Source organism: Micromys minutus (assembly GCF_963924665.1).
Source record: "Micromys minutus genome assembly, chromosome: 14".
Classification (NCBI taxonomy): domain Eukaryota; kingdom Metazoa; phylum Chordata; class Mammalia; order Rodentia; family Muridae; genus Micromys; species Micromys minutus.
This window is the reverse complement of record NC_137983.1, coordinates 8752521-8776982: the sequence shown is the minus strand read 5'-3', so window position 1 is coordinate 8776982 and position 24462 is coordinate 8752521. Positions and strand designations below refer to the sequence as shown.

Sequence of the window (24462 nt, the reverse complement as noted above, 5' to 3'; positions counted from 1 at the left end):
CTATTAAAAATGGGGTACAGAGCTAAATAAAGAATTCACAACTGAGGAATACTGAATGGCTGAAAAACACCTAAAGAAATGCTCAGCATCTATAGTTATCAGGGAAATGCAAATCAAAACAACCTTGAGATTATACCTCAAACGAGTCAGAATGGCTGAGATCAAAAACTCAGATGACAGCAGATGCTGGGGAGGAAGTGAAGAAAGAGAAACTCTTCCACTATTGGTGGGGTTGTAAGATGGTACAACCACTCTGGAAATCAATCTGGAAGTTTCCCCGAAAATTGGACATAGTACTAGCTGAAGACCCAGCTATTCCACTTCTGGGAATATACCCCAAAATGCTCCAACATATAACAAGGACACATGCTTCACAATGTTCATAGTAGCCTTATTTATAATATCCAGATGCTAGAAAGAACCCAGATGTCCTTCAACAGAGGAATGGATACAGAATGTGTGGTACATTTACACAACGGAGTACTACTCAGCTATTATAAACAATGACTTTATGAAATCCTTAGGCAAATGGATGGAACTAGAGAATATCATCCTTAGTAAGGTAACCCAGTTACGAAAGAACACACATGGTATACAGTCACTGATAATTGAATACTAACCCCAGAAAGCTCTGAATGCCCAAGAAACAATTCACAAACTTTATGAAGCTCAAAAAGAAGAAAGGCCAAAATGTGGAAGCCTCAGTCCTTCTTAGAAGGGAAAACAAAACACTCACTGGAGGAGGGAGGAGGAACAGGATCAAGTGGAAGAGAAGGAATTGAAGAGGGGAACATTTAGGGGCTGCCTTATGTGGGGATCCACCACAAGTGCAGCCAGGGGCCCAAGCACTATCAATGATGCTGGGATGTGCTTGCTGTCAGAAACCAGATAGGGTGCCTCCTCAGGGGCTATGCCAGTGTCATGCAGCCAGCAGGCCTGCAACTAACCATCAGACTGAGCACAGAGACTCTGGTGAGGGTGCTGGGGTGGGGGGAAATTAAGGAACTGAAGTGGGTTGCAGCCTCCTGGGAAGAACACGTTAGTCCAACCAAATCCTCCATAACTGCCTTTGACTAGAACACCAACCAATGAGCACATATTGAGAGGCAGATAGATCCAGTTGCATATGTAGCAGAAAATAGCAGTGTCTGGCATCAATATGAGAAGAGAACTTCAGTCCAGTGAGGGCACGTTTTCCCAGTGTAGAAGAAGCCAAAGCACTGAGGTAAAGAGGGTGATTGGGAGCTAGTGCACCTTCATAAAGCCAAGTCGGAGGAGGAGGATGGGAGCAGGGTAGGCAAAAAGAATAGATTTTAATGTAATACAGAGAGTAGCTAATAATTTTTCTTTAAATGATTAAATACAATTTTAAAAAAGAACAAGAAAAATATTGTTGGAAGTAATAAAGTAAGGTAAATATTAGATTTGGGTACTATGATTTCAAGCTAATATTTAATTTGTGACAAAATATAAAATACAAAGAAACCTATGGAGTTTTATCCATAGAAACTCTTCTTTCTATTTATCATGATTTATATACAAAATTTTACGTGAAAGTAATAAAAGTATTTAATAATTAGATTTATGTTTTCTTATTATACTTGGATTAAATATACATATTATAAATTTAACCTCATTGGTTTATTTGTAAAGTAATGTCAGAAACATAATTAAACTATTAAAATAAGGTATTACAATTTGTTTTTGAAATTTAATTTGCTGGTATCTATTGTTTGATTAGGCTTCCTCAGTTTCTATTTTATATATTACTTATATTGGCTATTTCAATTTTCTCATACACAAGTATAAGGCTAGTTAGTGAACCTCCTTCAGTAAATGTATTTTACCGTTTTAAAGCTTTATTTACTCTATATATTTCTCATGCTGATGGAGACTATTTATCTGCATACAGGGCACCATATTTTTATTTATATTATGTGTAATTTAAGGAACATTTAAAGTTTTCTGTTGTGTGTAGTTTATTATAATTATAGCCATAAAAATGAACCACCTATGATATAAAATTCTACAGTGGCTTGTTTTATTTTAGAGCAATTTAATACCCACAGAATTTGGCTAGAAGGTCTGAAGGTCCAGACGTTCTGTCCACTCCCTGAACTCCTGTGCTCTGCTCCACTGATCATCACTGTGGGTGTTTGTTGCATTGAATGAAACTACAGCTTTGTAGTTTAAGATGTTAACTTTTATGAAGATAAATTTATATACTATGTATGTTATGGACTTATAAAGAAATAAATGACTTGTGTCTATCATAACATTGTGACTAACAATGACTTCATAGCCCCAATCATCTTCTGGTCCTTGCTTATTGTTTATTCTCTACTCTCTCCTAAGTCTCTGGTAATTACTATTATTTTATTCTTTTAATAGTTCTACTTTTTCCAAATACCATATACTTGTATTCTTTTTTAGGTCGCTTCACTACTTAATAATATTATTTTTTTCTGTCTTTTATTGACTTATTAGCTCATTTATTTTTGTGTAATTTTTAGTTAATGTAAGCTTAGAAACCAAACAACAGTTACTAATATGATATAGATAGAAATGCTTATACATTGCTGGAAGAAATGTAAATTATTCCTGTCATTATATAAATACCACAATGCCTTAACAGCCATCTATGTCCTGTGGGGACATTGCTGAAAGACTCCAAGACAACAGTTTATAGTGGCTAGTGCAGTGTTTTTGTGCTCTAGCACTGTTTAAAACACTTGACTTCTAGAATAAGCTTAGATGCATATTAAAAGTTTAATAGGTAAGTAAAATCTAGCACCTTTATTTTGTGGAGTTACATTTAGACATAAAAAAATCACTTTGATCCTTGGTTTTATTTTAGTTGGAGAGATATTTTATTACTGCTTCAATATTGTTAGTTTTATTGATATTTAAAAAGAGTTTTTTACATTTTGTTCGTCATATGAAACTAAAAGTTCACAAATTCATGTAGATTTTAAAAACTCAGTTCAATATAGATTTTAAAACTATATCCATATGACATTCTAAAATCTGTCATTTGTATAATATAGCCTTTTTATTCTCAAAGTTACTTGAGAATTCTTTATTTTTGGGTAACTTTGAGTAAAAGTTTATATTTCAAAGAACTGACTTTTATGCTTATTTCTTATCTGTTATTAATTAATTAATTAACATCCTGATTACCTTACACCTCCCTTTCCTCCCACCTCACCTCACACAGCCTCTCCTTTATTTTTTCCTCTGAGAAGGGGGAGGTCCCCGAGGATATCAACCCACCCGGGCACATCAAGTCACTGCAGAACTAGGTGAATCTTCTCCTGCTGAAACCACACAGGACAGCCAAGATAGGGGAATGGTATCTAGAGCCAGGGACCAATGTAATGCACCAGCTTCCCCCTACCAGTTAATTATTGAAGGATTGGCATGAAAAGAAAGCTGTGCATCTACAACATGTGGTGTGTAGTTGTGGAACTAGATCCAGCATGTGCTTGCTGTTTGATTGGTGATTCATTCTCTGGAAGCCCCTAAGGGTCAAAGTTAGTTAGGTCTGTTGGTCTTCCAGTGGAGTTTCTATTCCCTCCAGGTTCCTCAATCCTTACCCCAAACCAACCACAAGACTCCTCAAGCTTTATTGTTTGGCTGTGGTTCTCTGCATCTGTTTCCACCAGATGCTGATTGGAGCCTCTCAGGGAACAGTTGTGCTAGATTCCTGTCTCTATGTATGACTGAGTACCAGGAAGTGTCAGGGATTGGAAGAACCAACCTTTGTTTCATTAGTTATTTGGATTGATTTTTTGGTGTTGCTGTTGTTTGTTTTGTTCTTGTTTCAGCGTTTTGTTTGTTTTTGTTGTTTCTAATACTTCATTACTTATCCCACCTCAATAGTTTCTCCTTGGTGTTGCTTGGGGACATTGTTTATTCCTTATTTTTAAAAGTGTAATGGTATATTGTTAGATCATTCAAGAAACTACCTATTTCAGAAGAAATATGTCCAACATTCATGAAAAAAATCATTTTTAGGAGGTGTTGCTTACCAGTTCTAATCTTTCCCCAACACCCCACACCACACAACCCTATCCTCCTGCTATGGGACTTGTATTACCTACTGCAGTTTCTGTCTCGAGTTTTCTGTGGAGTTCACCACTGTTTTTGGTGCACACCTTTGCCTGTTCCTCCTGCTTCACTGCCTGCTATGCGTCTCCACACTTGGAGCTTACCCTGGCCGATACCTTCAGGAGGTTCTTAGAATCTACCCTGAATTTCAGAACTGCAAGTTTCTCACTGTATATTCTCCTGGGTCATTCCTGAGACCTTCCTTCTTTGCAATCAGTTTTGACCCTGTAGTTGGGGAGTAGATTTATAAGGACTTTATTTAAAATGCTCCAGATTTTTCAGGCTATAAACATTCTTCATAAGACTAGCCTAGTTTGTTTCATAGGTTTTGTATGCTAAGCCTTCATTTCCATTTAATTTTTGGATATTCTATGTCTATAATAATTTCCTCATTGACCCATGTACTGTATTATTTGAGTTTTATCACAATTACAAGATTGGTATTTCTAGTTTGCAGGAGTGTCATGTTTAAAATTGATATCTAATATTTTTCTGATTTTGTTTATTTATGGTCATGACAGTTTTGCATGTACATGTGTAATTGCATCACACATATTTATAGTGCTAACTAAGTCCAAAACAGGACAGTTCCCCAAGATCTGGAGTAACAGATGCTTACGGGTCAACATGTGGGTGCTGAATATTAAAATTGGGTTCCCTGTAAGAGAAACAAGTAGTTTCAGTTAGTGAACCAACTCTCCATTCCAGTATCTAATAGTTTGAGCCAAATGTGAGATCTTCAGAAGATTTTGGAGTCTTATGTAAGTAAATAGACATTCTGTTAAATCAAATTTCCGGACCTTGTGTTCATCAGTTCTGTTGTGGATGCATAGTGTGGAATCATGCAGCACAGCTTCCTTTTGCTAGAGCAAAACAAACTATAGACCATGGCAAGATGTCAGAACCTCTGTTATAAGTTCCAAATCATGTATAACAATATGAAAAAGGTTGGGTGGGACTCTTGTTCAGTCAACTCTGTAAAAGATAGTCCTGCCTAGCTGCCTATAGACTTATAGATAACCTTGACTACAAGTGAAAAACAGAAATCAGAATCTGGCCAAGGGGAAATTATGGGATGGAAGATTGTAAAATATAGATAAGACAAGAATAGACACTTCCTGTTCTTTGGTTTAACACACACACAGACACACACAGACACACACACACAGACACACACACACACACACACACACATATATATATATATATTTGAATCATGAATTTTATATGTTAATGTATGAAAAACCTGAATGTACTCCCTATGTAATCAGAGCAATTAATTTACAAGAATTTCCAGAAACAGTCATCTCAGCAGCACAGCTTTTTTCTCACAATTTATTTTATTTATGTATTTAATCTGTGGTGAGTCAGGTACCATAAAATACTCTTAAAAAATAAAATGCTCACTGAAGAGTTATAAATGAATTCTTTCAGGATTTTAGGACTCTACCTGGAAAAATGTATGCTACTTAGATAATAAATGTGACACCTGGGGGCCTGAAACAGATAATTTGCTTCACAGGAATAATTCTTTTCCCCCTCAGACAAACCATTTCTTATACTTACAACATTCCTGTGACCAAATTAGTTTAAGGATTTCTACAGAGGGACCATTCCTGTTTTGTAAAATTTATGTACTGAGTTATTAAGATAGCCATTCTTCTCATTATAGGACCAGAGTTAAGGGTGATAATGTGGTAACATATAATGTGTTTTAAAGCAACACGTTTTCACTTTTATGTTCTTCGCTATCATAAGAGGTGAATATGCCATAATTTATCTAAGGCAGAGAAACTAAATCAAATGATGTGCTATACCTAATTGGAAAATCTAAAGTTGTGGATGAGAGGATTTGCAAGATTTTAATCACAAATCATAAAAATAGGCTTATGAAATGTGAATCTCATTTTATCTGAAAATGTCACCAAATCATAATATTTAAAGAAATTTCCATTCATATTGAAAAATTAGCAATGTGGCTATATGCATTATTGGTTATTTTATTTTCTTTTGCTTTCTGATTTTGTAAACTCATTCTAAATATAAGCATTTTGCTGATTGAAATACTCCTTAGGCATAAATAGGAGATTTCAGGGTGGGTTTTCTGGCTCTTGCTCTTTCTCTGCAGAGGAAGTCAGAAGCACTCTCCTTCCACATTGCTTTTATTATTATTTTTTACTATGAGTGGAGTTTGAGACAAGGACCCGTGTTCTTTTTGTGTGAACAGTACTAGTCAGGATGTAGTGACTGTGCTATGTCTTGACCAAACAGAAATCATCCATTTAAGGTGAGAAAATTAGATAAGAATATTGTAGATGGATGAAGAAACATCCTAGGAAGAGAGAACATAAATTAGTAAATAACTCCGAAACTCCAGTACTTTTGTGAATCAAGAAGAACTGACATCTGTGCAGGGCCAGGTAATTAAGTGATTCCTCAGTATACAGCCTAAAGTTCTGTTACAACGTAGGACAGTTACAGTCTAAGGCTCCCATCATTACTCTGCACCAAATCCTTAGCTGAAGACTGATGCAGGGTGTTACTTGATGCATCACACTTATATCCGCTGAACAAAGAAAGACACTTTGAAGGGTTTGTGTTAATGTGTATGAAGACATATTCTCATTTCCACCTCCCAAAGGGACTCACGAAGATTCTCTCCCTTTTTTTTCCCTTTTTGTTTAATGGCATGGTGTGAGGACTTCCAGTCATTTTTTTAAAAATAATAAACAGGCCTCAATACTGTGAATTAATAACCCAGTTTTACATAGCCTCTCCCTTGGTTCCATGCACTGTCTATGAACAGATAACCGTTTCTCACATTAGTGTCTCTCCTACAACAGTAAAGTGAGTACTGAGCTTGGGTCATTTGCTGTTTACCATGGCTCTATCATGTCACTAAGTGCTGACCAAGGTTTCATTTAAAAGAGTAGAGGGTATAAACTAAAGCCATCTGTAGATGTTGGTTGAACATCTTGGTGGAAAGATAGAACATTTTTCATCATCTATATTTAGAGCTCCTGAATATGTCTTTCTGTATGTTATTGGTAAAGCAATTCATCAAACCCAGTTGTCTGTTAGATAAGAGGTTGAAACTCCTTCTTTTTTTCTTTGAGTTACATGGCAAGTACCCAATTTAGAATGTAGTTAGTAGAGTAATCTTTGAAGTTCATGACTCCTATAGCCCAGGATCTTCAAGTTCACAAATCTTAAAAAGTCTGATAACACTTTCAACACTAGGGATAGTATAATTTGACTAAGTTTTTATAGTGTTGTTTATATTTGATACTTATTTTTAATTATTTGCACATTAGATATTATTATTCTGTCAGATATGTATCTTACAAAGAGTCTGTACTAATAAGCCACCTCTTTACTCGTTGTTTAACCATGCTTTTGCTAGTACTACTCAGCTATTAAAAACAATGACTACATGGAATTCTTTGGGAAATGGCTAGAACTTGAGGCTATCACCCTGAGTGAGGTATCCTAGTCACAAAAGAACACACATAGTATGCACTCCCTGAGAACTGAATACTAGCCCAAAAAGTTCGGAATACCTAAGACACAATTTACAGATCTTATGAAGTTCAAGAAGAAGAAAGGCCAGGATGTGAATGCCACAGTCCTTCTTAGGAGGGAACAAAACACTCACAGGAAGAAATAGCGGGAAAAATAGAAGAGCAGGGATTGAAGAAAGATCATCCAGAGACTGCCTCACCTGGGGATCCATCCCAAAAGCAGAAACCAAACCCACACACTATTGCTGATGCCAAGACGTGCTTACTGGCAGGAGCCTTATATGGATGCCTCCTCAGGGGCTCTGCCAAAGCCATACTGACACAGATGAACATGCTTGGAGCTCACCATGGGACTGAGCATGCAGACCCTAAAGAAGAAGCTGGAGAAAGGACTGAAGGAGATGAAAGGCCTTGAAAGGCCATAGGAAGAACATCATCAGCCACGCAAAGCCTCCACACCTCCCAGGGACTAAAACACCAACCAGTGAATACACATGGAGATACCATGGCTTCATTAGCATATGTAGCATAGGATCAGACTGTCTGGCATCAATGGGAGGAGAGGCCTTTGGTCCAGCAAATGCCAAGGTGCTAAGTTGGGAGAGAGTGGCAAGTGGAGAGTGAGAGGCGATGGGAGTGGGGAAAAGGAAATAATATTTGAAATATAAATACAGAGAACATCTAACAAAAAGGAACAAAAACAAAAAAAATAAAAGAGAAGGCTTTAATTACAGGAATTCAATATGTAAATCACTGACATTATGTCTTGATCCACAAGATGCTCTTTTAGAATCATTCCCTGTATCTACATTTTATAGAGTGCTCTTATGTTCTTATCTAACATTTAATAGTTTCTTCCTTCCTTCCTCCATTTCTTTTCTTTTATTTCTTATTTTATTTTTTCCATTCCATTTCTTCTTTCTCTTCCTTCTTTTCCTTCCTCCTCCTCCTCTTCCTCCTCCTCCTCTTCTTCCTTCTTTTACTTCCAATCTCCCTGTCTCTCTCATTATCTATCTATCTATCTATCTATCTATCTTTCTATCTATATCTATATCTATATATTATCTATATTTCTCTTTCCCTCCACCTCTCTCTATACATATATGTGTATATGTGTGAATGTGTGTATATATGTATATACATATATATGTATACATATATATATACATATATACACACATACACACACACACAGGGTAGAGAACCATGATTGGGGATGTATTGAGACTCTAGACATCATGAATGAGCTGTTACTTAGCAACATGTCTTCAATTTCATATCTGCAGCACTTACTAAAGCACCACTTCTTTGAGATATGGATTCTCTGGCAGCCAGGAAAGGTAAATTTTGCTTTACACAGTGCTTAGATCATATGTTCCTCACTCTACAGCTTCTTGTGGATGGACATAATGACCTAGACAATGTAAACCCTAGCCTCTGTGCTTTGTGGCATCTCAAAGGCAACGCATATTCCTGTCTGGAACCTAGACTGATAAATTATTGAGTCATAGACTGGAATCACAGCCATAAAATTCTCTCCACGTCCCATAGGGCAACTTGTATAGGCAATAGGCTTTATACACTACCCAGGAGACTGCTATTTACCACCATTCTACACCTGGTTCTTATGGGGAGGAAACTTGGTTATCTCAATTATTTTCATACATCATTTAATTTTAACATCTTTCTTTTTGATTTTTCTGTGATGCATTTGGAGTTGACATTTGCACAGGAACATAGATAGGGTTCTACTTTCTTCTGTCTGTCTACATGTAGATACATAGATTTCTTTTTACAATTTGCTGATGATCTTACATTTTCTCCAATGTTTATTTATGTCCTGTTTGTCAAAAGTCAGGTAAATTAAATTACAGGAGTTCACCTCTTTCTCTTCTATTTTATTCCACTGGTCTATGGGTCAGTTTTATTTTTGATGGTAAAATTGTATTTTTACTCATATTGTCCTATACTCAATTATCATGCATTTATCTGGGGCTTACTTTGGCTATTCTAAGTATTTTTATTCCAAGTGAGTTTGCATATTTGTTTTCTGTGACTATCAGAAATGTCACTGGGATTTTGACTGGAGTTACACTTCAGTATAAATGTAGCAATAGGAGTACAAATGAAGGAAACAGCTAATTTTCAGATACAAATTTCTCCATATAACACATGTATGCATAAGACCATGTATTCAGACATTAATTATTATTATTTTATAAAAATGTTATAAATAATGTGAAAGCAGAGAATTTACTTTTCAGGCAAAAGTAAATAATGAGAAATTTATACAAAATTGTATATCCATCCTCATAGACTTTCAAGATCAAAACTTTGTAAAAAGCCATCAATATTATGAAGACATGTATTCAGCAAATCTTTTACTGATAGCTATTCTCTCTTATATCGTATTTTGCTTTAACATCCTTTCAGTGTATCCCAGTAATTCTACATCCATAGTTTTGAAATGAATGTTATTTCTCCCAGAAGCCATTTGTCAATATCTGGTGGATTTCATGCTCATCAAACCTTGAGGGACAATGCCTTTTGGTTTTTCCTACTGAGGCCCAGGGTACTGCAAAGAGATTACAAAGCACAAAACTGTCCATTGTTCTCCACACAAGAAAGAATTGTGTGGATTGAGATGTTATGAACGCCAATGTTTTTGCTGACCACACACACACACACACACACACACACACACACACACACACACACATCTCAAAATAGAAAGAAATTCAGCCATTGAAACACAAGGAAAAAGACATTTTAAGTATTACTGTAGACAGCACATTTTCTTATGTATTTGCCTTTTTGTAAAACGATCAATTGTTTCTTTTAGCAGAATAAATTCACAAAGGTCTAATATTAGCTTTAGTCAATGCTTATGGTATGTATAATTCCTTGTGTGAGGTTTTGCACATGACTGACTGTATTCAGTAACTCATGTTTGGCTTTATTTCCCTAGAACAAAGTTTATTCAATTGGAAACAATATTTCTAGGTCTTTCCTAAATCCCTGAGTAGTTTGTTTTGAATCCAAATTGAAGATAAGGAACAATTTATATTGACACAAAGCCCTTTGAAGGAAGAAAAATTGTGATTGAATAAACAATTCTATTAAAAATATACTTAAAAAAAACAATGTTTCATGGAGTCAAAACATTCTCAAAAACAGATGAATAAATGAACAATGAAAGTAATGTAAAAATCTGCCAATGGGAAAACATGCGTGCATGTGTTTGAGTGCACACACACACACACACACACACAAATTAGTTATAAAAGTGGTACACATAGACCTTAAATTATTAATAATCAAGAGCTAAGAATGTACCTTTTTTGGCAATTTTTGGTACTTAAAAATTGTTTAATCTTTACACACCAAGAAAACTTTGACTATTTTCAGGTTATGTTTTGTTTTACATGTACTTTATGCTCATTGTAACTATCAATGCATACTATCAAACCTTTTTTTTTAAAAAATCAAGTACTGACAAAAATATATTTATATTTTTATGCAAAAATGCTTTAAAAATCTGTACATTTATCTCTGTTTTTAAAAATAAGGTTGTTTAATTTAAAAAAAATATCTCATAAAGGAAACTTCATTGCTGTCAAGTGCAGATCTTATACTTGAAGTTACACTGCACATCTTCCAAGGACTTCTAATGATGGGTGTGTTTATCTACCAGTCAAAAGTGGTCACAATTGGACATAAGAGTCTGTAAATGGTTAGTTACATCAGACTTGGGATAAATCTTACCAATCCTTTGAAGCAGAATTTGTTTTTGAGATTAAAAACAAATTGAGAATAAAATGAAAGGATTTGATAGTTTCATAAGATTCCAAAGATAATTACAAAGACGAGGGAGGCAGCAGCCTTTGCTGAGGAGTATCAGTGCTTGGCTCTGCATATTCTTGATGGCACACACACACACACACACACACACACACACACACACACACACACACACAAACAGAGTATACACAAGAAACACAAAGCATCCCTAATTGCTGTATATTTTTTTTTTTAATTTTTTTCCGTGAACCCTGAATTCTAGATCATTAGTTTTCTACGAAGAACTTTCTCCCTAGTGGTAAAGCCAGAACTGATGCTCAAGTCCATCTTTACTTGGACTATTGTAGGGGTGCTCAGGTTCAGTGTCTGTCAGGGCGCATGGAGATTTCATGTTTTAAATGAAAGATATTCAATATCTTGAGGCAGGAACATATAATTGTAAAGATAAGAGGTACTAAATGCACATGCCATACTCTTCACATTGAATTTTGAATGTTTAAAATATATTTAATTTTATTTCTAATGGTGTGTGTGTTCATCTGCACATGTGCATTCACACCCATGTGTGTGTTCATGTATGTGTGTGTATGTATATACAGATATTCCTATAGGTTTGTGTACTCATGAGATCATTATCCTAGGAATTCAGATGAGGATGTCAAGTTCTCTGAAACGTTGAGTTGAGGGTGATGGTACACAGATGGAACCTGGAATGAGAGCTATTGTACACGTTGGGGTCAGTGCATACTCTTAACTACTTACGCATCTTTGTGGCCCTGGTATTTTAGAATATTATTGAAGTAATTTAATTTTACCTCTATGTTTTTCAAGAATTCTATTACCCAGTAATTGTTTTTAAAGAGAGATTTTTTCATATAATTTAAACGATCAATGTTTATTTAATTATCCTCAGACACAATTCTCCCTTAATCTAATGTTACATAATTTAGAACAGAACCTATTGGTACAAACTACCATTATTTGTTCCTCTTAATATAACCCTATTTAGGCAAAAAATGAGACTGATAAATATGGCTTCTAGGGATTGTTCTCTTTTGTAATTTGAACTGTATGAGTAGCAGAAAAGCTGGTGGTAAACAGTTGTAATACAAAATAACTTTAAAATGAAATTTAACTTGGAAGTGAGGTGATATTGTAACAATATTTAATAATTGTGACTCTTCATATTTAAAATTAAAATTTCCATATACTATTTTACACCAATAAACAAATGATCCTCTGAGTCTCAGTCAAAGGCATTTCTCTTTATCCTGAGGGAAATTCATAGGTATGTGGTTGCAGAGAATGCTGAGAGTAAGTAGCAATAGAGGAGTGTTCATCCCTCAGCAGGATATTCATCTTACCTGTCCGCAGGCCCAAGGCAGGGCAACAGCAGAGTTGGAAGGCAGGATGTAAGACAGGGGAAGATGGGTGCGGTGTAATCAAATTGCCATGACACAGTCATGATGTCATGATGCAGACATACAGTAGGTCTGTACACTACTATCAGTAGTCATGTTGTGAGTCAACAAGAACTTACCTGTGCATGTGAAAACATGAGCTAGTTATAGTTTCTCTGTGAGGGGATGAGAGTACTTTCCAGTGTGAACTGGAAATACCACTGAAATCCCTGTATTCAAAAAGAACTAGTAAGGAAAAAAATCAAACTAAAACAAAACCACCATCTCCATCACCAACAAAACAATAGTTAAAACTTTGGTAAAAAAAATTTTTTTTAAAAAAAAGATAAGGATTGGAGAAAGGACCTAGGAGGGAGGTAAAAGGATTGGGAGGGAGATAAAATAAGACTGATTGAGTGAGAGTAATCAGGATGTGGTGTGTGTGTGTGTGTGTGTGTGTGTGTGTGTGTGTGTGCGTGTGCAAAATAAAGTAATTAAAAGAAAAATACTTCTTATTTGTTGTTTCAGTAATCTATGAGTTTTTTAGCTTTTTATCTAAGTGAGTAAATCTGGTTGTCTGCCCAGGAAATATTACAACTTCATCATGACATGTTTGTTTCTTATAACATATTAACATTATAAAAAGAGTGTATTAATTAGAGCTGCAGAATCATTTTTATTCATGATTGATGACACTATGGGTGAAGTAATCTCCAAGGCTTTAAAATCAAACAAGGTGCATTTGGATTTGCCTTTAAACATTTTGTTAGTTTGCATTGTTCCAAGTTTATGTGGTTCAGTTACGTTTCCTAAATACATAATAAATATATTATATATGTTTCCCCATATTAAATATTTAAACATTAACCAGGATTTAATTAGGTGTGCATTTTCTCAATCTCCCAATTGCATTTTGATGAACTCCTTGGTTATTCAATTAACTTGTGAATGATTTGCATAAAGCCTATTTATACTCTATGGGCTATGGCAGAATCACTTGATATTTTCCCTGTTATATTAATGGATCCATTTACTATTGTACTAGTGGGAAATGAAGTCCTATAATTGGAATCTAGTAAGATACTTTACAGCTTATTAGCTTAGGGGTAATTATCTGCATGTTATATTGCACATTGAATTGCAATTGAAAGTAGCTCATTATAATATTTAAGAGAAGTAGAAACAAAAATAATTAAACTGTTACAGTTATCCCTGGCTTCCAATGAAAAGGAGTACATGTACTGAAATACTTTTTTTTAACTTATAAACAATGTGTTCCTTTTTGATAACTATTCTTTTTCTCTTGTTCTTTTTATTTTTAATTTTTAAAACTTGCTGCTTGCCAATGCAGGAAGTAGAGGTTCGTATATTATTTCTATGTTTCATATATTATTTTAATCTTACAAATCCATGTATTTAATGATCACATGTACCTAAATCATGTTATTTTCTCCCTTAGGATGATTATTTCCGCACATGGAATCCAGGAAAACCATTTGATCAAGGTAAAAATCTAATTATTTTAATATAAAATGTTTAAATGTTCATAATTGCTGTCCTTCAGAAATACCATTTATTGCCTGATTGAAGTTAAAAATGCTAAACATATAAGCATATATGAAGTAACTGTGATATTTTTGCATAATAAAGTTAGAAAGAAGCTAATTGTGTGTTTGATTAAGTCAATATAACGTTTATTTTTAGAAACAGGGTTTACATTACTGATTTGAGATTTTAAACTTTATCTACCATCTACGTTTTTATTGACTGTTACAATGCACTTCATCCTGTTTTCAGGGTTACATTGTGATGGTACATTTATTTGCAAAAAAAAATTTCAAAGAAATATCTTTGCTGTCTCCACTTTGATTAAAATGTTTCATTTAAAATGGTACACCCTTGGTGCTTACATTCAACTAAGACCTTAGACAGACAGAAATGCTAGGTATTAAATACTATGCTCTTCCTCACAACCAAGACCTTGCTCCTTACTGGCTCACCTGAAGAAGGAAAGCTGGACTGACTAGCAAACATGTGCCATCCCAATGAGAATATCCATCCCATCACATCTGAAGAGCTTGACTCACTAGGTCTTGTGACATTAAATCCAGAATGTTATTTTAGTATTTTAAAACAATAATGTTATGCTTGGCAGTATATTCTTCTCTGTACAGCTACTATCCGGTGAAGGAGTATTGCTTAGCAATCTGTCATTTTCCTAGAGTTATAATGAGATACTTGTATCATTTATGCAGAAAATAAAAACTGGTTATGGGCAGGTTCCTGGGGGTTCCAGTCAAAGTGAGAGTTGTGCCTTGGGGGTGGGTAACTGCGAAGAGACACCTAGGGAAAAAAGTATATCACAAGCAAGGACACTAAGAGAAGAAGATTGAGGGGGTTCACTGTTCCCTCAGTGAATTCCCATCGAAGAACTGCAAGTCTCCTCTTGTTAATGACCTATTGCTTCACAATTTTTCTTGATTGGAAGCCAACAAAATGGGAAATGATCTTTACCAACTCCATATCAGTTAGAGGCCTAATATCCAAGGTATACAAAGAACTCAAAAACCTAGACACCAGCGAATCAAACAACCCTAGTAAAAAATGGGGTACAGAGCTAAACAAAATGTTCTCAATTGAGGAATATAGAATGGCTGAAAAACCTCTGAGGAAGTGCTTGACATCCTTAGCCATCAGGGAAATGCAAACCAAAACAACCCTGAGATTCCACCTCACACCACTCAGATTGGCCAACATCCAAAACTCAGATGACAGCAGATGCTGGCGAGGTTGCGGAGAAAGAGGAACACTTCTCCACTGTTGGTGGGGTTGTAAACTAATACAACCACTCTGGAAATCAGTCTGGCGATACCTCAGAAAATTGGACATAGTACTACCTGAAGATCCAGCTATTCCACTTCTGGGCATATACCCCAGAAACACTTTAATATAAAACAAAGTTACATGTACCACAATGTTCATAGCAGCTCTATTTATAATAGCCAGAAGCTGGAAAGAACCCAGTTGTCCTTCAGTAGATGAATGGATACAAAAATTGTGGTATATTTACACAATGGAATACTACTCAGCCACCAGAAACAATGACTTAACCAAATTCTTAAGAAAATGGCTGCATCTAGAGAATATCATCCTGAGTGAGATAACCCAGTCACAAAAGAACAGATATAATATGCAGTCACTGATAGTGGGATGCTATCCCCAGAGGCTTGCACTGCCCCAGAAACAACTCACAGACTGTGTGAAGTTGAAGAAAAAAGGAAAAGAAAACAAAACAAAACAAAAAAGTTGAATTGGTAAACCTATAATAATTTTGGTCATATGTAGAAATGTGTATTTTTGATTCATTAGTTGTAATTTCATTTCTATTTATTTGTTTCTTCTTTGCAATATTTATTCATTAAGGGTCATTATATCATGGTTAAAAAACAAAATAAATAAAATCAAAGGCACATTTCACCTAAAAAAAGTAATAATAATAATAATAATAATAATAATAATAAAAATAATAATAATAATAATAATGCTGTATTAAATAAAAATCATAGATGTTGTTTTTATTAAGGACTTTATGACATAATATTGGGTAAATTTTATGAAAAGTTTCTAAAATCATTATTAGTCATATATAAAAATATATTAGTTTATTTAAACATTATGATAACTCTTTAGAGTTTAAGAAGGATATTGAAGAATTAAGGTAGTCAGTTTCTTACCTATGATTGTCCTTCAAAAAGTTAGAGTAAAGATTTAAGTTTGGAAATTCTGACTGCTAATCACAGAGCCCTATCTTCCATGTGCTATTGAAAATAGACTAGCAATAAAATATAACAAATGTATTGGTATCAAAATAATATCATCAGCATATATAGTTGTGATCACAGACTTCAGGGGTATTCAGTGTGATTCTTGTTTCTGTACATTCATATAGTATACACTGAGCAACTTTGAATTAAATATAAACATATTTATACTTTCTATACATAAGGCATAAAATATTTTCTATGCTATAAGCTCTAAAATGTTATTTGACAGGACCTACATTATTAATATTTAAAAAATATGAGTGTTATATCTAGTTCTTAATCATATTATATTGAGATATATATATATTATCCATTTATGAACCACCCTGGGAAGAAGAGAATTTTTCAGTCCTCCACGAGATATAAATAAGACAGAATTAAGATGTATTAATTTCTAATGCATTTCTGGTTCCTTCATTTAACATTTTCTTCAATGGAGAATCATTTTTAAAAGCGAATTGCTCTGTTGAATACAAGATAAAGTTCAAAGAAAAATCTTCTGGATGCTTATCTGTAGTATATTTATAGGTAGCTATAAAATACAAATATAAGTACATTTTTCTTATGTTTTAGATATGATATACATGTTTTGTTGAAAGAATGAAAAGGAAGTTGTATTATTACATTTTTATTTGATGTCATTTATGCCTTTCTGATGAAATACTTTTAGTATTAGATATTACTTCCATCTTTTCATAGTACATGAATAATTTATAGACAAGTATGAAAAATTATTTTAGTTCCCATATATAACATATATTTTTGTTTATATATAATGTATATGTGTTCTCCTGTTAACTCGTTTCTTGTTCATACATAGCTCATGTTGCACAGTTTTCACTGTAACAGTTTTGAATATCTCATTACAATTCTTTTTATCTCTCAGGGCATCTCTAGTTTACCTTATATCTCCTAAAATAAATAATTAGTGTGTTACAGAATCTTAACTAGTTTTGTGTTGTTAAGTTAAACAATTTTGATATTTGTAACTCTGCTACAAAATGAAATGAAGTACACAGATGCCAAAAATAAATTGCTTTGCATTTCTCCACATTGAATCCTCTGTGCTATTACTTCCGTTCATTAGTGTGGTTAATCATGAGCTGACACAACTGAAATCGAGTGAAAAATAGTTTTAATGAGGACATGCATCTTCTGGAATAAGGCATAGACATTGTGTTCTTTATTTATTGTGAAAAATTAAGGAGAAATTCGCAAATGAACATAAAATGGTAGCAGAATCCAGGCTTCAAATATTTTAGTGATGCTTTGAATATATTCACAGCAGGCTTTGAGAACAAACATGCATAGCATCCTCTTCACGTGACTTGTCTGTGAAGTCACTGGAATGTTCAACACTATTAATGGAGGGTATTTAAAGGATCTATCTTATGTAAAGGACTATATCTAAATAAGTTATCTTCATTCAATTCATCTCTCTCTCTCTCTTTCTCTCTCCCCCTCCCTCCCTCCCTCCCTCCCTCCCTCCTTCTCTCTCTCTCTCTCTCTCTCTCTCTCTCTCTCACACACACACACACACACACACACACACAGAGAGAGAGAGAGAGAGAGAGAGAGAGAGAGAGAGAGAGAGAGAGAGAGAGAGAGAGAGAGGAGAATGGAGTGTAATGAAAGATACAGAAAGATAGTATGCTCCCTGTATGGACCCTAGTTTGTCTGTTATATGTATTAGTTACTTTTCTATTGGCTGACATAAAACACCTTAGGCATCTCATTAAAGAGTGAGGGATTTATTTCGGCTTACTGCTTGAAGTGTAGTCCATCTTTACAGGGACAACATGGCAGTATGTCTGCCTAGGAGAAAGAGCTATGAGTGCCAATGCTCAGCTCCAATTCTCAGTGTTGTTTTTTTTTATGGTTCCCATCCCATGAATAACTGACTCCCAAATTCAGAAAGAGTCCTTTCACCTCACCTATTAAATTTAAAAATTGGTATTGTTTGGTCTAAAGGTTTGTCTTCTCAGTGGGTCTAGATTCTGTCAAACTGACAACTGTCAGTCATCACACCACAGCATCTTGGGGTTCCTTCCCTGGAGAGTGACTTGGGAATGGATTAAATTTAACAGATTGATAGGTGGTATCTAGGTATAAACATATCCATGCTTTCTGAAATGCCATTTTTCATATGGTAGCTATGTTTCCCTGTTTAGAATGTAATGATGGCAAGAATTGGGACAAGACATATGACTGTAGATTTCATAAATGGTCTGTATTTGAGACAATTCGTTATTGCCATTCCCTCCAGTGTGGAGAAAATACTAAGTCGTCTATGTGGAGGTAAAAGCCCTACTGCATTTTTAGATTGGATTTGACTTAATAGATTATAAAGATTAGGTATATGAAGAAAGTATTCCTAAACTTATGATGCTGAAAACCTGTTGAGGGCTGAAAGCCAGTTGAGGGCTGGTTAGTTGTGACAGTAAATGAACCATGTTCTAAGTTTATGAGGAAGGCAGATAATGAAAGTGTCTCCTTCATCTCAAAAGACATTGACATGCTTAGCCCTGTGCTTGCCCATTATTTCTCTTTCCTTCGCACTTCTCAGGATCTTCTGCTTCCCAGTACTTTTATTTTTTTTTTGCACTACATCTTCCAAGATACATCCATCACAGCTAGATTCCCTCCCCCACTCCTACCCCCTAATTATCAAGATATAGCTGGGAAGCTCATGATGGGAGAAAGTCCATCTGGAGCATGGTTCTCCTCAATAAACACTACTGTCCATATCCATATGTTTATAACCTTCTGAAATAAAAAACCAAACCAAACAAAACAAACAAACAAACAAACAAAAAAACCATTAGGTTTTGGAGCAAGTAGACCCCAATGTCTGCTTTTGCTTTCTGTATGTACAGTCGTGTACTTGAAACACAGTTTTTACTATGAATGTAGTTTGTTTAAGTGGGTGTTATTTGTTTCGTATTTTCAATTTGGTCATTCTTTATTAATATTCTGGAATAATTGGTTGGTCTGATCTGTTTTTAACAATAGAGGCATAGTGTCCCACAATAGGACTTTGTGTAAAAGCCTGGGACCTTTTGGTTCTGTTTTAACAGAAAAATCAGTGGTCTGTTAAAATTCATTGTGTTAAATATCCAAGGTTAACTGCATTATTTTATAAATTGTTTTCTATTATTTCAAAGATGAATATGAGCTACTTTTTGATGTTAGTAATTATCTGTTAATTTCACATGGTTTGATTTAAGACTTTTAGTCATTTTGAACAAAATCATTTTTAGGTGCTAACAACTATATTGATTCAAATCTTTTGTTGATTTTTTCTTTTACCAATTAAAAACCCTGTATCGTAGAAATCTTCCAAACGTCTAAGGTAAACTATTCAGAAATTATATTCTGCAGAGGTACCAGTATATTATGCTAATTCATTCTATATCATATTTAGAAAATTTGAGAGACAGTTTCTAGTTGAAATGATAACTTTGTTTCTTTATTTGGTCCTTGCTTCTTTTGTTTTGCATCAAATCTATAAATTGCTTCATTCTACAATATTTTTTTCATAATTTTAACCTACATGTATTTGTGTATTATCTCCAAAATAAAACAAATTTGAAAAACACATCCGGTTGTAGGTCATAAATTTAAATTGAGATTAATTATACTTCATTTTGTTTATAGGGCCCTGTCCTGCACAGGTGTGTGAAAAGTGAAATTATGTCTATTTTTTTCACAGGACTTTATGGATTAGGAGAAATTGAATCAAATTTATGGAGCATGGGGTTGGTCAAATTTGCGTTGAATGTATGTGGTGATTGTAGAAGAAAATATATTATTATAAATCTTATTATTCAAATATGGGAAATATTAACTGTGACTAGAAAGCTATACTTTATTGGAAACTTCAGTGGACAAAGAAATGATTCTAGGTCATAGATGTTCATGAGAATCAATACACTCATTTTAAATGTGAAAGTATATTAGCCTGATTTCTAAAGATTTTAATTGCATTTCATTTGTATTTTGTATGTTTTTATACAGTCTGGAGGCAGTATTAGGAGGCACCATAGGCCTCATTGGTGATTAACATTTTTAACCAAGAATTTGGCAGACAGTAGTGAGGAAGCAATCATATAACATAACTGTGCCAACTTCTGGCTTTCACATGTGTCTGTACCCATACACACAAATGTATACACAGATAAATATACACATGTGCATAAATCATGGATACATTTAAATACAAAGGATATGAAACATGTTTAGTGGCAGTAGATAAAGATTTGAATCAAGTACAGATTTGAATATATTTAGAATATCTCTATTGTACAGCAAGTCAGTGGTTATACATTGTTTGAAAACTTTGTTACAACCCTTTCCTTAAGCATGTATCATTTTGTGCATTGGAGTGAACTATCTATGCTTGGAAATAATTTACAGTGGGTAACAGAGTGTATGACAAAGCAAATGTTTTAGGGACATGAAAACTTCCGCTAGAACAGTCGTATGCTTTCCACTGACACAACCTAACATCACAATTTTTAACTCTGCCTCCAGGAATACATGTGCTGTTGGGCTATTTAAATGCTGCAGTGAGGCTAGCAAGATGGCTCATAGGTAAAGGCATTTGCTATGCAAACCTGAGAACCTATGTTAAAACACAGAACCCAAGTGAGAAAGCAGAATGAGATGTCTTTCACTGTTGTCCGAGTCCAGCATCCCTACCTAAAGAAGGTAGCCAGAGGTAGGAGGCATAGCCAGAAGTTAACATTGATGTCAAACAATAGAAATTACTATAGTGACTTGCCTCAGAAAGAAAGCTGAAAGAGAACCTGTAACTGCTGCCTTTTACAATCCCACCCCAGTTTCCAAACTCAACTACCAGGCCTATTTATTTATCAATAAATGCCCAGGTGATAAGCTAGGCCAGTTCCTCTACTACTGTACTTATTCTCCTATTTATTCTAATCAAAGTTCAGCCACATGACTGACATCTTCTCAGTTCCATACAACTGATCTTCTCAGCATCCAGATCCTGAATCTCTTCCTATGCCTACCTTCCAGAGTTCCTCACTCTCTCTGCCAGATGTGTCACTTTCTTTCTAATCCTGCCTCAGCTCATTGGCCATCAGAGTTTTATTGACAGGTGATGCCCCCACACTGCCCATAAGAGATTCTCTCTACAAAACCAGCACATGCAAAACTGTCCTTTTTACCTTTATCTGTATGTCTTGTTGGCATACATGCCTTAGGATGTATATACACACAGATTCACAGAAAGACACACAGACACACAATCACAGTTGAAGAGAGGGGGGAGGGGAAGAGGTATGGGAGGGAGAGAGGGAGGGGGAGAGGGAGACGAAGAAGGAGAGGGAAAGAGAGAGGGAGAGGAAGAGGGGAAGAGAGAGAGAAACTCAATGGTAAATTGCTTCCCCATGGGTTTTAAAAGTCCTCTTTAAAAGCACTCTTGACATCCTAGTCTCTACACTAGGATAATGTTCAGGATGATGGTGATGTCATAAGAGCACAACATCATTCGTATCTTGGCTGCAGCTGTAACTAAATGAAATCACAGTAGGGAAATAATGGGCAGCCCTGCTGAGCGTGTCTTCCAAGCCTGAACAATAACAAAATAAAGCTATTATTTGTAATTGAAGAATTCATATGTTTGCATGTACCTCTCAATGAAAACTAAGGGGAATAAATCTAAATCAACTCAAAATATAATATAACTAGCCTCTTCGAATCTTCAGAAATAATAATGAAAATAGGGCCCTCCTCTGCATTTTCCAGGATCTCGTTACAAATACAGATGAGAATTTCTAAACTGAAACACAAAAAGAAGTTTTTATAAAATTTTTACCTAAAGATGAGCTCTGTTCTTTTGTCTTTTTGGTTTTCTGTGATAATGAAGTAGATGCAGCATAGATGCATGGATACAAATAGGATCATGAATGCTTAAGGTAAAGCGTATATGTTCTCCCATAAGCAGGCTTGTATGTAAAAAGGCTCAGCTCTGAGCCCACAGTCTCTGGTCAGGGTCTATAAAGAAGCCTTCCATGATTTGAATATTTGTACAAGTCTATTAAGCAAGTCACAGGAAAGAACACTAATAGTGTAGTGTGTGAAGCTAATTAACCTTCAGCCTCATCCTTTCTGACAGGGCAGCCTGGAAGCTCTATCATCTTCTCTATTCTCTTTCTGACCAATGGAGGCTAATGTCCCACATGCTGTGCCCAACAATATTACTGCCCTCATGCTGTGCCTTGAGATCTAAATTATAACATCTTCATATTAATTACATTAATCCAATTAAATGATAAAGTTTGTATTAATCAATTAAATCATGCGTGAAAATGAGACTCTTATCTTTGTTTTACATAATTACCCTTGTGCCCCAAAATGTAAATGGCCCAAAACCATTGCTGTTATTTAATAATGCTCAGTTTGGCTGTCTCTGGTTTATAGCTTTGGTCTCTGGTTTATACCTTTGGACTGCTTTTTGACCCCTTCCTTTTGTTTGTTCAGGTTCTCTGCTAATTCATTGAAATAGCTATGTAGTTGCTCTTTCAACATTTAAATTTAAACAACTGTGAGTCTTATATTGCAAGTGAAAAATATAGAACAGGATAAATTCTACTGATTCTAGATATATCAGATATTCACAAGGTAATCTAACCCATTACCACAACAAGTATTTGGCTAAATTCAGGGCAAATATTGACTTTATTATTTCATGAAGAGGATGAAGGATTTATTCATCTTCCTGCTTATAATCTTCATCACTGCAGAAAAGTCAGGGCAAATATTCAGAACCCCACTTCCTATATACAAATGTTCTTTTCAATTTTAACATTATCAGTTGGTTGATTCATGATGAAATGTTGATGGGCTTTTATGAGTTGATTGTAGTTTTCAAAGCACATGGCCTTTGGCCTTCTCTTGGGGCAGTCTCTCACCTGGATCATCAACGCTGTTCATAGATTTTCATCCATTCCATACATGGATCAGTCTCCTACATCTCCACTCTTTTCCTGACATCCTGCCACTGTTCACCCTGACCCAGGTGCATTTTCAGTTCATTATTTTACAAAAATAATAGTCCAGTCTGACCCAATGAGCAGCTAAATATTTCTGCATCCATCTCTTAGAGTGGCTTTTAAACATTGGGGGCGGCCTGACCTTCATCTAAAGGTCTGTGAGGAAGGACAAGCATTTACTTATAGGAAAGGAGTGATGGACCACAGAAATGACAGTTTCAAAATTCTTCCAACAGTTAGGTCTCTGCTGGTACATAGTTAAAAATTAAATGCAGGGACATCATTTCAAATGATGTAAGGGAAGGTTACCCCCAAAATGAAGAAAATGTCTGCAATGTCTGGTCACCTTTAAACTTAAAGAATAGTTGGGAAAGAGTCCCAGAGATACAGGCCTGGTGAGACAGTGCACCGAGTAGCCAGGGAGCAGAGAGTTCTATGCTGAGTGCTTAGAAAGTGCCCCCCCTGCAGATTGGTTCAGGGGAGCAAAAACCCTGCCTTAAAGTGTCTGTTTCCAGCCAGAGGCCCCTGAATACAGAATAGGTGCTCAGGACATCTGCTACCAGAAAGAGCACAGACCAGGGAAACAGGTCTGGTAAGATGGCACGCTCAGTAGTCAGGGAGCAGAGAGGTTTGTTCTGAGGGCTCAGAAAGTGCTCCCGCAACTCGATTGGTTCAGGGGAGCAGAAACTCTGACTTAGAGTGTCTGTTTCCAGCCTGATGCCTGTGCATGCAGAACATGCCCTCAGGCCTACTGTCACCAGAAACTGCAAATAGCCAGAGACTCAGG

At 35.3% G+C, this 24462-nt stretch overlaps 1 protein-coding gene across 2 annotated transcripts in view; it reads left to right on the top strand.

The window, feature by feature from the left end:
- The window catches only part of SPOCK3 (SPARC (osteonectin), cwcv and kazal like domains proteoglycan 3), a 421151-nt gene that overhangs the window by 137513 nt on the left and 259176 nt on the right, over nt 1-24462 (top strand). For both annotated transcript variants that reach the window (XM_080928625.1, XM_080928626.1), the window contains one exon: nt 14292-14337. In XM_080928625.1, the coding sequence (XP_080784751.1) occupies nt 14292-14337 (46 nt within the window). The remainder of the gene's footprint in view (nt 1-14291; nt 14338-24462) is intronic.